Consider the following 16,304-nt stretch of genomic DNA (forward strand, 5'->3'; position numbering starts at 1 on the left):
AACAACCAGGTTACTGCCTTATTGGCCGCAGTGATCCCTTAAACAACTGTGGCAAGAAAGATCGTAAAATGGGGCAAAACTCACTTATCAAAAAAAAAAAAAAAATCACTTAATGCCCAAAATTTGGGCCTCAATTGTGCTCGTAAGTCGAGGGTGACCTTTCTGTAATTGGGCTCAGAATTATGAAAGTCATACTAGTTATTAAGTGGATCATCACCTCACCACGCCCAATTTTAAAATGTTTATCATGGTCATTAAGTGACTGGCAGAGTTGTTAAGTGAACCCATTTCCCCAATAGGCATTTTTTGCCAGAAACCAGAAATAAACATTGATTTCCAGCAAAAAAAAGTGCTATAAAGACACTGCAAGCAACCATAAGTGCGGGATGGTTTCTGAGCTCCCCAAAAGAGAATTCAAGGGGGTGCAGTCATTGGAACTGGGTCATGACTATCTTTTTTGGGGGGGGAGGGGTCCTCTGTAATTTTAACAGTTGCTAAGCAACCAGTCATAAGCCAAGGACCACCTTTAACCTGTTCTCTGTGCATTTGATTACTATAGTCCTCAACTTAAGACCACAATTTGAGCCCAACATTTCAGTTGCTGAGCAAGACAGCTGTTAAGTGAGACATGCCGCATTTTGTGATCTTTTTGCCATGGCGGATAAGTAAATCACTGCAGTTGTTAAGTGAATCGTGGTCATTAAGCAAAGCTGGTTTCCCTCATTAACTTTATCAGAAGCCAGCTTTGAAGGTTACTTATGGTGATCATATGATCCCAGGAGACCACAACCATGATAAATATGCCAGTTGCCAGCTACCTGAGTTTTGATCATGTGACTATGGGGGTGCTTGCAACGGTCATAAGTGTGAGCACCTGTCATAAGTCACCTTTTCAGTGCCGTCTTAACTTCAAATGGTCATTAAGTGAATGGTGAGTTGAGGACTAGCTGTAATCTACCACCTCTTCATTATTTGTGGCCATGATTTTGCTTCTCAGGTCTCTGAACTCCGCCAGCAGCTCCGTAAGCGGGGCCTTCCTGTTTCGGGCACCAAGCCAGCCCTGCTGGAACGTCTCAAGCCTTACCAGGTGGCCCGGGTGAAGCCCCCACCTGCGCCACTCCCCAGCACCCGCTTGGCACCTCCTGAGTTGGAAGAAGAACCGCAGGCCCTGCAGGAGAAGCAGCGGGTGGTGGAGAATCTGGCGCTGAAGCTCCATCGAGAGCTGAAGCATCACGACAGCGACCCGCGAGAGGAGCTGGAGCTGCACAAGCAGATCAAGAATCGCCGGAAGGGAGCACTGCAGTCACCTGGCCAGCAGGAGGCTCCGCCCCCTCCTTACATCCCTAAGAGAGAGTGCGCCAAGGAGGGAGGAGGCACCGAAGACAGGTTCATGGTAAGCAAACCATCTTTCTTTGACTAGACTGAAAAGGAACCATGTGATAGGACAATGATGATGAACCTTTTAGACACGAAGTGCCCAAACTCTGCATGTCCGCATGCCCAAACTGAAAGGTGTGTGTGAATGTGCGCATGCACAGACATGCATGTGCGGAAATGCACACGTGCATGGACATTGGCGCATGCACAGCAGAGCCCCAAAGACCAGCTGGACGGCAGCACGCCAAGAGGTAAGATCTTTTTCTCTCGTGAGCTTTTGTTTCGTTTGCAGGGAAACAGAAGCTCATGAAAGTTACGCCATGGAGATCTGACCTGGGGCGGTGGCACATGTGCCAGCAGAGAAGGCTCTGCATGCCACCTCTGGCACGCATGCTATAGGTTCGTCATCACAGTGATAGAACCATGGGGGTTTGCTTGCAAAAGGGATAGCAATCTGATGGATCGAAGAAAATCTTGGAAAACAATTCTGATAGAATGAAGGGTTGTAAGAGTCTACGAATATCAGCGGGAGTCTGCAGATCAGCAGCCTGCTTCTAATGAGGCTCCACCAGAAGCTTCCTGAGATCCCAAAATCAGGGTATGACATTAACCCTTCCCAACCCTGCACACAATACTCAATATGGAAATTTCATGTAGTAATGGGGAGCAAAGATCATCAATCTATCTAATCCTCTTCAAAACCAACCAGAAGCCTATCTTGCAGCAAAGACTTTCCAAGGGTTTTAAAATCCATTCGTTTATTTAGTCTGCTCGCTTATTCATGCCCGGATACATCAAAGAGAAGAACCCAGAGGCATCAAAAAAATCCAGATTAATTGGTTTTTAAGAGTTATCCTTTCTTTTCATTAGGTAAGCTGCCCAGGTTTATTTGGGAGTCTGACAGACCTTCTAGCAATAAAGTAGCAAAAGCACTTAGACATATACCGCTTCATGGTGCATTACAGCCCTCTCTAAGCGGTTTACAGAGTCAGCATATTGCCCCCAGCAATCCTCATCATAATTGCCATGGAAGGATGAGTCAACCTTGAGCTGGTCAGGCTCAAACTCCTAGCAGTGGAATGCAGAGTTAGCCTGCAATACTGCATTCTAACCACTGTGCCACCAAAGCTTCTACATTTAATAAAATCAATAAATAATAAGTAAGATGACAGTAACTGAACCCTCAACCCTTTTTAATATGTGCATGTCAAAAGGGATTGGGGACCGGGCACCATGCAGTCTTGATCTTGACTTGTTTGATTCCTCCTTGATCTCTCCCCCATCCCGGAAGTACTCATCTTCCCTCTGAGCTGAAAAATGACAGATGTTTTTTGATTTCCCTGTATGAAAATCCTTTGGCTGACTCATCTGTTTCACTCTAAATCCAGGAAATGCAGCTTTCTGTAACATCTTTCCTTGGTTTGGTGCTCCCCCCCTGCCTCCAAAATATTTTGGCTGCTTGCCAGCACACCCCAGGAATTAAAGTGTTGATTAAACATTTCTGGGGGAACTCTTGTGTTTGTTATTTCATAAGAAACGTAAGAAAATTAAATAACGTAAGCAATGTAATACAAAATATGTTATATGTCTAAGTCAGCAAACTAGATGGATTTCAGTTTGCAGATGTTGCCATTTCTATCCTCTCAAATAAACCTATTTTCTCAAAGTAAATTTTACTTCCAAGTAGCTCCATAGATTCCATAGAGGCCCCTAACTGGGGGAAGCTATTTCATTTTTCATTTATTACTAAATAAATTATCCATAACAGAATCAAGTTGTGGAAATCTGTGGTCATTTGCTACTCGTAGATATTGATAAGAAGCTATGCTAGTGCCTTGTGTGCTAGGACATCAGTGTGCAAATGATGCAGATCACATACGTCACAACACTTGTGTGTGATGACATCACGATGGGTCTGTCATTACTTTCCCCATCCCCCAAAGTACCCATGTGATTTCCCCCACTATATCTGATCTCCAGGTAGATGAAATTACACCTTGGGTTATTTCTTTCTTCCAAGCAAGGGTTGGAACAAAGGTAGATAATTAGTTCCTAATTATATTAATTAATTATCTTAATTAATTTAAGATAATTAATTCCTTTAATTATTTTAGCAATTTTCTAACTATATAGATAGTGCTTGAATTATGGCCATAATAGAACCTTCCCATTATGATCAGCAGTTGTGATGGTCATAACTTTGCTCATCCACGTGACCAACCTGATTTTGCAACCTTTTTTGTGGCGTTGTTGTTAAGTGAACATGGCAGTCATTAACCAAACCAATGTTTTTTTATAATGGGTCGTTTTTGCTCACAATCAGAAGTAAATGCCAGTTTTCAGAAAACCATCATAAAATAGAGTCAGGGGATGACGGTATGCTGAAAACAACCATACATGGGGGCCAGTTGCCGCGTGCCCAAAGTGTGGTCAGTGCAGTTGCAGTTTCAATTAGACATCACTTCGTTTAAGGACTAACCTGTTGATACCCATTGTGGTCACTAATGTACTTACATAGGGAAGCTCCCATTCCATTCAGGCGACAATTTTGACAGGAGAGGCCATTCATCATGACTTTTGTCTATACTGAGTGGTCCTTTGGTGCCCATCTCTTAGTTCCACCTCCCCTCCCCCTTCATCTAATGAAAGGAGACAGTGCCAGATCAGTCAATCATAGAATTAACATTTGGGTATTCATATCAGTAAAAGTATGTGTGAGAGGTATTTCCTGGTCACCACATTATGTGAGAAGTCAATTGATGGACACGGAGAAACTGGCGATGTGGCTAGTGAGAGCAAAAGGTTAACTTTTTAGTTCTCTAAGGCAAGGAGAATAGTTTCTTCATTAGCAGGAAAGGGAAAGGGAAAGGCTCCTCTTGCACATATGTGCTAGTCGTTCCTGATTCTAGGGGGTGATGCTCATCTCTGTTTCAAAGCCAAAGGGTCAGCACTTCCTAAAGATGTCTCCATGGTCATGTGGCCGGCATGACTCAACGCCGAAGGCGCACGGAAAGCTGTTCCCTTCCCACCAAAGGTGGTCCCTATTTTTCTACTTGCATTTTTACATTCTTTCGAACTGCTAGGTTGGCAGAAGCTGGGACAAGTAACAGCAGCTCACTCCATTATGTGGCACTAGGGATTCGAATTGTCGAACTGATCAACAAGTCTTAGCCACCGAGCCACCGCTTCCCTAGTAGAAAAGAGGTCAGGGCAATTAACCGGATAGGGTGGGAACAGCTACATGGTTAGAGAGTAGAAAGGTTAGAAAAGAGACAAGCTAAGTCATTATCGAGGCTTTGCAGTACAGCAGGAAAAACACTGAAGACCTGAAAACAAATCTATAACTACTATACATCAAATAAACAGCCATAAGTCCTACCAACTACCAATGTTAAATCAACCTGGGTAACTTTTAAGGTATGGACAAGTTTGTAGGAGATCAGTTGGGCCATTCTCTGACTCAACCCAGGTGTAGTTTGGCCTTTTCAGGATTAAAATGCAGGAGCATCTTCACTTTGCTTTAATATCCAGTCTTATATTAACATTTATGACAGCAGTTAAACTGCCCCACAGATGTATCTACCCATAAATCCCCAAGTCATCTGGGCTCCCAATTACAACGTCCAATGATGTCCTTAGTTCCACTCTTGTAGTCAGCATTGACAAGAAAGCTCTAGGCTCCAGATATTCAGCATTGAGGTCCCAAAAAACCCTCGTTCGATGTTAAGATGACCTCTTTCAAGAGTGGTCTCCACCCCTTAGGTCCCAAGAGGAGTCAGATCTGCTATTTGAGAGATCCATATCCATCAATAAAAGAGACTAGAAAATCTCTCTGGGACATCTATTAAATTGGATTCTGCTCCCTTATCTGTTTTCTAATGTTTCTCAACCTTTTCTTCACCACTAAATACCTTTTGTGGCCACGGACTTCCAAGACTTAGCTCAATTTTTAAATCATAACATTTCTTCAGGCCTTCACGCACCCCCCTGTAATGCCATTGGAGCTCCCAAGTTTCGCAGATCACAGGCTGGGAACTACTGTATGAGTCTATTCTTATGGGACCAATAAAGGGTGATGGTGATTTACAGTTGGTGGTTACCATGGAGGGACCCAACTTTGTAGGGTCTTCTGACTTCTGGAAATGGTTGCTTGTTGGTCTCCCCTTTGGATGCCAGGATGAATGAGATCAATTTATATCTGCCATCTTCCGATTGCTCAGAGGTGGGTTGCTTCAGGTTTACCTGGGTTAGGGAGAACCCATAGCTAACGTTATGGCCAGTTCGGAGAACCTCCAAATCCCACCCCTGCCAACCCTCCCACCCCTCCACCGGAGTTTCTACACATCCATTTTGGATGTGAGGTAAATACACAGAGGCTCGGAGTGGGTGGAAACTGGCCTCCCGGAAGTTCCATTTCTGGCCTCCGGAGGGTCTCAGAAACCTTGGGGAGGCAGTTTCGACCTTCAAAATTCCCCCCTAACTGTGATGCAGGAGGCGGACTAGGCCACAACTTCCCAGCAACTGGGCAGAGAACCTGTTGCTGAAATTTTTGAAGCCCATCCCTGTTTTGTATCCCTTTGGATCTGTCTTTGGCTCACTAATCTAATACATCTTTTCACTCCTCCTCTATCTGACGGGTGGTTAAATATGATCCCCAAATCTCAAATCTACCGCACCATTGTGGAGTAGAAAAGCTGGAAAGGGTTAAAATGCCAGATTGTTTTCAGAGCTTCACAAGGCAGAGAGGAAAAATGCAATTTCCTTGAGGAAAAGTGGCAAGGAGAGGTTAACTTGATCATTTAAAAGTTCACATGCTGGTGAGCCTTTCAGAATAATTTTCTGACACCACCCAACTCTCCAAAGAGACCCTGGCAGCTAACATAAAATGAGAGCAATGAAAAGCAATAATTAATAATAACACAGATAAGGTAGAACGTATTTCCTAGGCCATCAAATCCACCATGCTCCAGCTAGATCAGAGATATTTAACAGCCCAACCCAAATGCCCAAAGGAAAAATTGGCCAACAGAATCAGGGCTAATTGAATTTCAGGAGAGAGATTAATCCAAAGGGTGGGGGCTGGCAGAGATAAGGCATGCCTCCTTCCCGTTGTTAGTTGTGAAGTCGTGTTCAACCCATCACAACCCCATGGACAACATTCCTCCAGGCTTTCCTGTCCTCTACCATCCCCTGGTGTCCATTTAAGTTCACGCCTACTGCTTCAGTGACTCCATCCAGCCACCTCATTCTCTGTTGTCCCCTTCTTCTTTTGCCCTACATCTTTCCCAGCATTAGGCTCTTCTCCAGTGAGTCCTTCGTTCTCATTAGGTGGGCAAAGTATTTGAGTTTCATCTTCAGGATCTGCCCTTCTAAAGAGCAGTCAGGGTTGATGGCCTCTAAGACTGTCACTAGGAAGGCATCTGAAGCTTATCCAGTCTGGGAGAGCATGAGATGGGTCATCATAACCAGAGATAACCTAGTGGTACCATAAATAGTCTGCTCCTCTGCCATTCAAAGCACCTTGGGCCACATCTGGAAGCCCATTAGAAACTTCTGAACCATGAAATGTTACATGGAAGGATTGTGACACATCCATAACTACTACAAGCTGCTGCTTCTTAGACCAATTGAAGATCCTCAGAGGCAAAAGTGAATTGCAGAAGTCCAATCAAGAGTTGACTAATGCATGAGTGACATGAGCAGGATCTCTCAATGCAAGAATGGCAGCAGATTTAGCACAAACAGGGAGTCTGCAACACAACAGGCAGAAGTGGGTTCCTACTGATTCAGCCGAACCGGTAGTAACTTGGCGGCCTGGGTTGCTGGAACTGGCAGCAATCCGAACCTGTCACACCCCTGAACTGGTTCTCTCCGCGGCGCCATAGGCACCACCATCTTGGTTTTGCCTTCTGCGCACACGCAGAGCAATTTTTGTTGTATTGTGCATGCACGCGCAGCGCGTCCCTGAGCAAACTGGCAGTAGCGGCAGCCGAAACCCACCCCTGACAACAGGGATGTTGGTATAGTACCAACCATCTGATCCCAGGTGCCCAACTTCACAAAAAGGGTCTCATACCCAGCTATCTATAGGGCAGTGCATCTGAAATCCAAGCCTTTTGTATTTACAGTGGTCATTCCTGTCCCTGCATTGAAGCCATGGCACAACTGAAACCCAAGTGGGCACATTTCCATAAGGGGAACGGCCTTGCCTAGCCAGGTTTCCATTACACGTGTCTGGTTGATCCTCTCATCCGTTATTGACTCACGCATAAGATTGGCTTTATTATAGAAGGACTTAGTATTGATTAAGTAACAATAGCTGACGTCCAGGCCTCCAAGCTCCATGGTCAGATATAGGAGCAGCACAGCCAAACTGGAATGCAGGATTTGTAGAAAACAGCAAAACCAAGGTATTTGAGAATGGCCTGCCCACTACCATATCTCCCTCTGCCTATCCCAACCTCGGTTTTTTCACCTGCCCCTCATCCCCACAACCTGCCAGCCTCCCTGATCTCTGTCAACTCTGTCTCCAGCCCAAGGCCCCCATCCATACATAGGACTCCAGGACCCTCCTGCTTGGCCACTCACTCAATGTCAGGCATTTCTGCCTAGCACTTATCAGAATCCTTATGAAACAATTAGCTTGAGACCAGGGTTTTTTTGTTTTTTTAATGGGTAATATTAAGCCAGTAGGGCATTTTGCCAGAAGAAATCAAGTAGAAATCTTAACATTTCTTCCACTTTCTTACTAGGTTTTATGCCCCACCTCGTGTGAGCCAATCCATTCTGATATGGAGCTGCCGCTCGAGATTACAGCCAGCCCTCCTGATCCAGCCCCAGCCACTCGCTCCCTTGAGGAAGAACTCCAAGAGGCCATTCAAAAGGCTCAGGTACTATTGCGGGGCATCTCTTTCAGTCTTTCTTGCGATCTGATCTTGCTTTGCACACAGGCTGTCCTAGAGAAAATGGCTACTTTTGTTTGCCAGAGTTCTCCAGGCTCTTCTGTTTGTTTGTTTGTTTGTTTGTCAAACATGTACAAGAGAGCAAGTATAAATATAAACATGGACATGAACAAAGAAAATGGGGACAAATAAATGGGGACAGTAGGACAGGGACGAAAGGCACGCTGGTGCACTTATGCACATCCCCCTTTACAGACCTCTTAGTGAGGTCCATGGTAGACAGTTAAAGTTGAAGCTGTGAGGGTTTGAGACTGTAACAACGGAGTAAGGTAGAGCATTCCAGGCATTGACCACTCTGCTGCTGAAGTTGTATTTTCTGCAATCGGGTTTGTAGCTGTTTATCTCGAGTTTGTATCGATGGTTTGCCTTTGTATTATTGTGGTTGAAGCTGAAGAAGTCGTTGACATATAGGATGTTGTAGCAGACAATTTTGTGTACTATGGTTAGGTTAATTCCTTGTTCCAGTTTAAATATTAGCAATATGGAACAATGGTACGGACAGTTATGGAAAGATGAATCCTTCTGAAGTCCTCCAACAGTTTTCAGAGTTCCTCCATTTCCATAGAGAGAAGGAACAGTCTTCTCCTGCTGAATGTCCTCTGCTGTACTTATAGCGTAAAACTTGCATTGGCTTTTCCCAAAGGTGCTTTTTTCAAGAGGCACCTGGACTTTCTGGGTTTTTCTTTGAAGACGTTTTGCTTCTCATCCAAGAAGCTTCTTCAGCTCTGAAGAACTGTCAGGCCTGAAGAAGCTTCTTGGATGAGAAGCGAAATGTCTTCAAAGAAAAACCCAGAAACTCCAGTTGCCTCTTGAAAAAAAGCACACCTTTGGGACCACCATGACCTGGATGACTGAGATTCTCCATAGAGATTTGCTTGGTTTGAGCATTGGTTTGGAAGTTCAGCAATTACAGCTGTAGCAGAACATGTTCTGGCTTTGTTTTTGAGACGTCTTCTCTTTTCTTCCCTTTCTATAGCTGGTGCCAAGCCAATCCATTGAAGAGATTTTAGAGGAACCACTGATGTGTACAGGTGAGATGACGGCTCTGTTTTGTTTGCAAACTCCAGTCAGGACTAGCTTGTAGAGGAATTAATAAGAGAAAAAACTGTCAGGAACAAAGAGGGAGCAATATAAGTTTTGAGAAAACAAGGAGTCGTAAGTTTGGGGAAGGGTAGGTTAAAGAGACAGTTGTTCCTCAGATGGCCACAACCACATGATCCAGCGCAAAATCCTTGTCTGGAAACATAATCTGTAGCTTTGCTTTTTAGCTTTAGAGCTAGGAAGTTTGGGGTGGGGGTGCGCTACTATGTCAAAATTTGCCCTCTTGTTTTGTGGCTTCTAGCTGACATTCTTCAAGCACCTGCTTTGACCTCAGAGGTTTCTGATCAAGTTTCCTTGTCCCCATTGGTCCACCAAGAAGCATCACCACCGAAGAAAACCTGCTCCAGCAATGAGCCACCTTTGGTGCCCTCTGCCATCTTTGATTTTCCGGGACCCTACGATTTCCTTTCGACAGCCTCCTCTTCATCTGCATCACTGGATTCGCTGTCCTCTGTTTTCTCCCCTGACTCTCTGGAGATGCCGCCATCTCCTCCAGATGTCTGGCAAGGAAGTGGGACCCGTGCCGGATTTGACCCTGTTGATTGGCTAGAAGCCTTGACGTCGGGTTCAGCATCAGGTCTCGGCTCCGCCAGTCCGGTTGGTAGCAGTATCTTCTGTACAGACCTTTTTGATTCTTCTGACTTGGGTGTCAACCACATGATAGACCTAATGGTGGAGCAGTGGTAGTAAGGGCACAAACAGCAGTCTGGTCCCCAATGCTTGATAGAAAAGGGAAGCATCTTCTTTTTATCCTTAAAAGGTCATCGTGGCACTAGAATCCAGCTAGATTGGGCAGTAATACTAACATCAAGCATCATCGTGCATGGTCTTCTTTCTGTTAATGACATGTCCAATTGCTCCCTTGGAAGAATGAAGCCATTGTTGTCTGGATGGTATCAGTCTATACTCATCTTGTATGGCCAGACATGCCAGAAATCCTGGCATTCACTTTGGACAGATAAAACCAATGATCAATCACCATTCAGCCACTTCAAATTCATGACATTATGGCTTCAACTTATTGTGAAGTAAAAAAAAAAAAAGTATTGGTTTTCTGTAATGTCAACTTTTAACATCACAACATAATGAAATAAGTTTTAGAAACTGGTTTCATGAAACAGTTGATACTTAGGTTCTTAACAACTTTCTGTGCCACCTTAGGATTTAAAATGTTGTGTTGGTTGTATTTGCTACATTGAACCTTGATTATTTGCCTGATGCCAACTTTGGAAACTAATAATTCTCAAAATCATGACATCTCCAAGAGGCCATATTTTATCAGTTGAAGCCTAATGTCATTTCTAGACATATCTGGACAGTGATGTTGATTTAGATGCTATATATCTGAGAATGACATGCACATATTCTAGCTTGCTTGGGCATGCTATCTTATTTTGTTCAGTGCCAACTCTGAAAAACAAATTGGGATTGTTCCATCTTGATGTGATGGAGAAGCTTTGATTTTCAGGGGCCATGAGAAGAGACTGCAACAGGAGCTGCAGCCTGCCGTTTCTTGAAAATATGGCATGGGGGTAGGAGAAGAACATCTTCTCTTTTAGGGATGATATCTTATTTTTGTAGCTGGTCATAAAAAGATGCCATTGGGACAGAAGATGCCATCTTTGGTGGATTGTGCCTTTCTAATTCTTATTTTTTTGTCATTTTTACTTGGTGTTATGAAACAAAAGGAACAGATGCACACAGATTCATATTTACACAGGTTCAAAATCATTCTTTGGGCTGGTGGTGGAACAGCACCCTAAGGGTGTTATGTAAGAAGATGTCTACTTTTTAACGGAGATGGGTGGCATTGGTGCCTTTTGTTCCAGTAGCCCAAGGTTGCTGGGAGATTTAGGCCAATGTGTTTATCCAAACATTAGCAGCTAGCTGTGGCAATTGCTCACCATGCTGTGTGAAAATATAGGGCACATCAAAACAAATGTTTGATCTGGTTGAATTATCTCTGCTAGAATTTCAGGTCTGGGAGGATGTACTTGGGCACACTGTCATAAAATTCACATGGAACCCACCAAATTACATTTCCCCAGCTTATTTGACAGGAATGCTATAAAAGGTAGGCAAATGAAAAGTGACTAAAAACTTTTTTTTGTAAAGGTATTCGCTTCGGGTATATTTGTACCTGTACTATATTCCCAAAAGTTACAGGGTGCCTTCCAGACCTTGTTGGGACTACAACTCCCAGAATTGCCAACTAGCATTCACTTGGCTACTTTGGTTGGAGATTATCAATTGTAATCTCAACTATCTGAGGGAGCACAAGAATTGGAAACGAGATCTGTAACAACAATTGTTATAGAGATTCTCAGTCATCCAGGTCATGGTGTCCCAAAGTTGCTTTTACAAGAGGCAGTTGGACTTTCTGGTTTTTCTTTGAAGATGTTTTGCTTCTTATCCAAGAAGCTCCTGCAGAAGAGAAGAGCTGAAGAAGCTTCTTGAATGAGAAGTGAAATGTCTTCAAGCAAAAAAACAGAAAGTCCAATTGCCTCTTGAACAAACACCTTTGGAACAACAATTGTTATAGTTTACTCTATCACAGTTTTTCAACTTCAGCAATCTTAAGGTCCAACTTCCAGAATTCCCCAGCCAGATTTGAAGTCCACACATCTTAAAGATGGTGACACTGAGCAAGGTTATTCTAGAATAGTATTTCCCAGCCTTGGCCACTTGAAGATATATGGACTTCAACTCCCAGAAATCTGGGAGTTGGAGTCCACACATCTTCAAATGGCCAAGATTGAGAAAACTGCTCTGATAGTCTTGACCTTTCTTGTGGTCTTGCAGATTCAACCTTATGGGGTTATATTTTTCAATTTGTAGCAGAAAGGAAAATGAATACCTATTAAATGAGCACCTTGGCATTGTGAATTATCTGTGTTTCTTCAGAGCCGTTTTTTTCAGCAAGAGATTAAAGAAAGGTGCTTTATTTTTGAGACATTAACTAGACGCTATATAAGGCATGAATGCAAAATTACCCAAATTAATCAGAGAAAGAAAGCAGCCCTGGGGGGAGGAAGCTAGCAAGAAAATCTGTGTTGCCCATGTTTGCTGCATGTTTGTCATTTGGAAGAATAATCCAGGGAGAAGCGAAACCTATTTCCGAAAGACAAAACTGCTGCATCAGGTTTTCTAGCCTTTCCCACCAATCCTTAGACTCATTCAGCAGAGCGATCAATCCAGTGATAATATCCTTTATTTCATCCACCGCTTATACCCCATTGAGTTCTCCAGCTGGGTTGTGCAGGAATAAAATGATTTATTCATGTCGTTTGATAGTGACAGAGCAAAGCAGCCTCTCTCTTGAATAGGCCATATGGGTTGGGACTGCAACTGCCAACTTTGGGCCCGGTGGCTGGCAATTCTGAAAGCTGCAGATCCAGCACATCTGGAAGACACCAGGATGGAGAAGCATGGGACATAGGCCGCCTCCTAGCTCATAGCTGTTTGCCCAGCCAGCTGCTTGTGATGTTTCCCCACTTCCCCAGTTTTTGGTGAGACCCTGATTTAGGTCAGTTTTAGGCTGGGGAAATGGGGCAGAACTCAGCAGGGAGAGGGTGGCTCGCTTAAAATGGTGCCAGACCAGTCCAACTTTCCTGCTGGGAAATGAATTAAAAAATCAGGTAGTCTCTTGTGCTTTCAACACAACGCAGAGAGTCAGAATTCAACCCTCCCTCGCCTGTTTCCCGGTTACTTTCTGAATAAACACCATTTCTTGCTGCCCGAGTGATGTGTGGATATTTGTCGAGGTTTTGTTCTTTGTTTTTACTATTTGATGGAGCTTTCTTACTGCAGATCTCACGCAAAGAAGTTAAGTCAAAAAGCTGGCATAATAGGGGAAGCCGAGGAGACTGCTGGTCAGGAAGAGAAGTTAATGTTGGAGCAAGATTGTAAAATCACCCTAAAATATTGCAGCAGTAGAAGATCCTTCAGGTGCTCATCTTCCAACCATTTGTTTAATGACTGTTCAAAATTATAAGGGCATTGAAAAAACGGATTTTCAAACTTGCCACTCCCATAGCCCTGAAAGAGCCCTGGTGGTTAAGGTACAATATTACAGGCAAACTCTGCCCACAGCCTGGAGTTCGTTTTCCATCTTTCCGAGGTTGTTAAAATGAGAACCCAGATTGTGGGAGCAATATGCAAAAAATGCTTGTGTTGTAAGCTGCACAGAGAGTGATTTAAAGCACCATGGGGCAGCCTATAAACTAACTCCGATTGCTATAGCATCTCTAGTCGCATGATCAAAATTTAGGCACTTGGCAACCAGCATGTATTTACAACAGTTGCAGTGTTCCATGATCATGTGATCATCATTTGCAACCTTCCAAGCTTCGTTTCCAACAAGCAAAGTCAATGGGGGAAGCTGGGTTCGCTTAATGACCATGTGATTCACTGCAATCAAGTGGGCGTGGCAGGGGAAGGATACTGCAAAATCCCCATTCTCTCCCCACTCCTGGGGCCAGCCAGAAGTGGTATTTGCCGATTCTCCGAACTACTCAAAATGTCCGCTATTGGTTCTCCAGAACCTGTCAGAACCTGCTGCATTTCACCCCTGGGAATAACTACTTACAATCACCTTGCTTAGCAACGAAAATTCTGCTCCCAATTGTCATAAGTCGAGAACTATCTGTATCAAATGTGTGTGTGTGTGTGTGTTTTTAGGAGACACTGAGTTTCTTCCTCTCTCTGTACCCTGGGCAATGCAGTAGGCCTGATTGCAAATACAAATGTATGCAAATTTCATTCTCGACTTACAACAGTTCATTTAGTGACCATCCAAAGTTACAGCAGCACTGAAAAAAGGGACATGGCTATTTTTCACATGACCACTACAGCACCCCCATGGTCATATGATTAAGATTCAGATGCTTGGCAACTGACTCATATTTATGACGGTTGCATTGTCCCGGAGTCATGACCATCTTTTGCCATTTTCTGACAAGCAAAGTCAATGGGGAAAACCAATTTCACTTAACAACCATGTTAGTAATTTAGCAACTGCAGTGATTCACTTAACAGCTGTGGCAAGAAAAGTTGTAAAATGGGTGGAAACTCACTTAACAAACTTTTCACTTAGGAAGAGAAATGTTGAGCTCAGTTGTGGTAATTTAAGTTGAGGACTACTTCTAGGCTGCTTTTATTTTTCTGTGTAAAATGGGCGTCTGCATAATGTTGTAAAAGATTCAAGATGGCGGCTGCAGAGGCTAAATCAAAGTCTATTTTTAATATGTTTTGTGGACCCTCCTCCAAAGAAGGATCGATTGGGGAAAGATCCATTGGAACAGCCTTCCTGCTGAATCCCTTCCCCCACCCCACCCCTTGTTTGCTCTTCTCTGGAAAATTATCTTTTTATTTTTATCTTTTTAAGACGTGCCAAATTGTCCTACCAAGTGTGCTTTCCCTCTCTGTGTGTAACTTGTGTGGAAGCCATTTCAAAAGATCATTTAAATAGACATTTGGGATTTTTTGCTTTAGTAGGAATGTGTAGATCCATATAAATCAAATCCACTTTACCATCTATGGGAGTAGGGTGATAGGTATTTTATGATTTTAAAAAAAAGTTTTTAAAAAATCAAAAATTCTGTAATTGTATTTGTTCATTATTAGCCTTGCATGCCGAAAGCATGCTCACATGTGACACCCCCATAATGCAATATACATGCAACATCCCCTGTGCACCCCGCACATGTGCGTGCAATACCCCCCCACTCCCCTCACCCCCATATACATGCACACATGACCTCCCATCCCAGCACCCCGTTTTGAGCCTAGCAGGCCTCCCTGAAACCTCCTAGGACCAAAAACGGGCTGCATGGGGGGTGCCGCTTCTCCCACACAACCACACGTGTCTCCTGCATGCACAGCAGACCCCCCCCAAAAAAAATCAGCTGTCTGGAGGGAGGTGCATGCCATGCGCATATGCGCAGTGGAGCTAAGCTGGGTGATGGCTTGCGTGCCTGCAGAGAGGGTTGGTTCCACATGTCGCTTGTGGCACTCCTGCCACAGGTTCGCCATTACGGTTATATACAGATTTTTACAATACAATTTTCCCAGAAAATACTCATTTCTTATCTTTCTTTAACTGATTAAACCAATGATTTCAAACCTGATAATTTTAAAACGCGTGGACTTCGATTCCCAGAGTTCCCCAGCCAGCATGCTGACTGGGGAGTTCTGGGTGTTGAAGTCCATACAACTTAAAGTTGTTAGGTTTGAAAATCCCTGCTTTGAACCATTTTTGCATTAATGGGAATGCCTAGAAAAGGACCAGGATTAGAGACAGGTCATCCTGATGGAGATCTATTTATGAGGTCGCTAAGACTTTACTTGAATTTGGCAACACACAAATCACCAATCAATCAGAAACACACTCCCCCCCACCCCTCGAACTTTATTTTTACAAATACATGAGAAGATTTGACTGTGGTCAGTCCTGGGATAGAAGAAACTAATTTGGATGAAAATTGCAAATCTTCTTCACTAGGATCTGGTGCAGATTTCCATAACATCCTAATCTTTAGTAAAGTAAATCCACTATATTTATGAAATCCAGCTAAATAAATCAAAATAAGAGCATAAAAATTCAAGATAAGGGAGGAGGAGCCAATGTCACAACGATACGGACTTGTGCTCTCGATGCTCCCAGACCACAGCCAATACTTTTGCTGCTCGGTGGTCCAATCGGACCTAAACCGTCCCACAGAGACAGTGAACAGAAAGAATACGTCTTGCTGATCTCAGGGACATTGCAAAGTCCCTGGTTGATCCAAGAGAAGTTCTTCAAGCCAGTGACAAAAATCCAGCCATTAGGCTGATGAAGTCGGGGCAGCTCCAAAATGGAAGGAT

General features: G+C 43.7%; 1 protein-coding gene across 2 annotated transcripts in view; it reads left to right on the forward strand.

Annotated features, from left to right (window-relative positions):
• The window catches only part of LOC106538475 (myocardin), a 55,064-nt gene extending 41,883 nt beyond the window's left edge, over nucleotides 1–13,181 (forward strand). For both annotated transcript variants that reach the window (XM_014052966.2, XM_014052965.2), the window contains 4 exons: nucleotides 998–1,393; nucleotides 8,130–8,267; nucleotides 9,316–9,370; nucleotides 9,682–13,181. In XM_014052966.2, the coding sequence (XP_013908441.2) occupies nucleotides 998–1,393; nucleotides 8,130–8,267; nucleotides 9,316–9,370; nucleotides 9,682–10,127 (1,035 nt within the window). In that variant the 3' untranslated portion in view covers nucleotides 10,128–13,181. The remainder of the gene's footprint in view (nucleotides 1–997; nucleotides 1,394–8,129; nucleotides 8,268–9,315; nucleotides 9,371–9,681) is intronic.
• Nucleotides 13,182–16,304: the final 3,123 nt, after the last annotated feature.

Source organism: Thamnophis sirtalis, unplaced genomic scaffold (assembly GCF_051295495.1).
Source record: "Thamnophis sirtalis isolate CommonGarterSnake01/CBP01778 unplaced genomic scaffold, rThaSir2_p1.2 scaffold_4, whole genome shotgun sequence".
NCBI classification, from domain to species: Eukaryota; Metazoa; Chordata; class Lepidosauria; order Squamata; family Natricidae; genus Thamnophis; species Thamnophis sirtalis.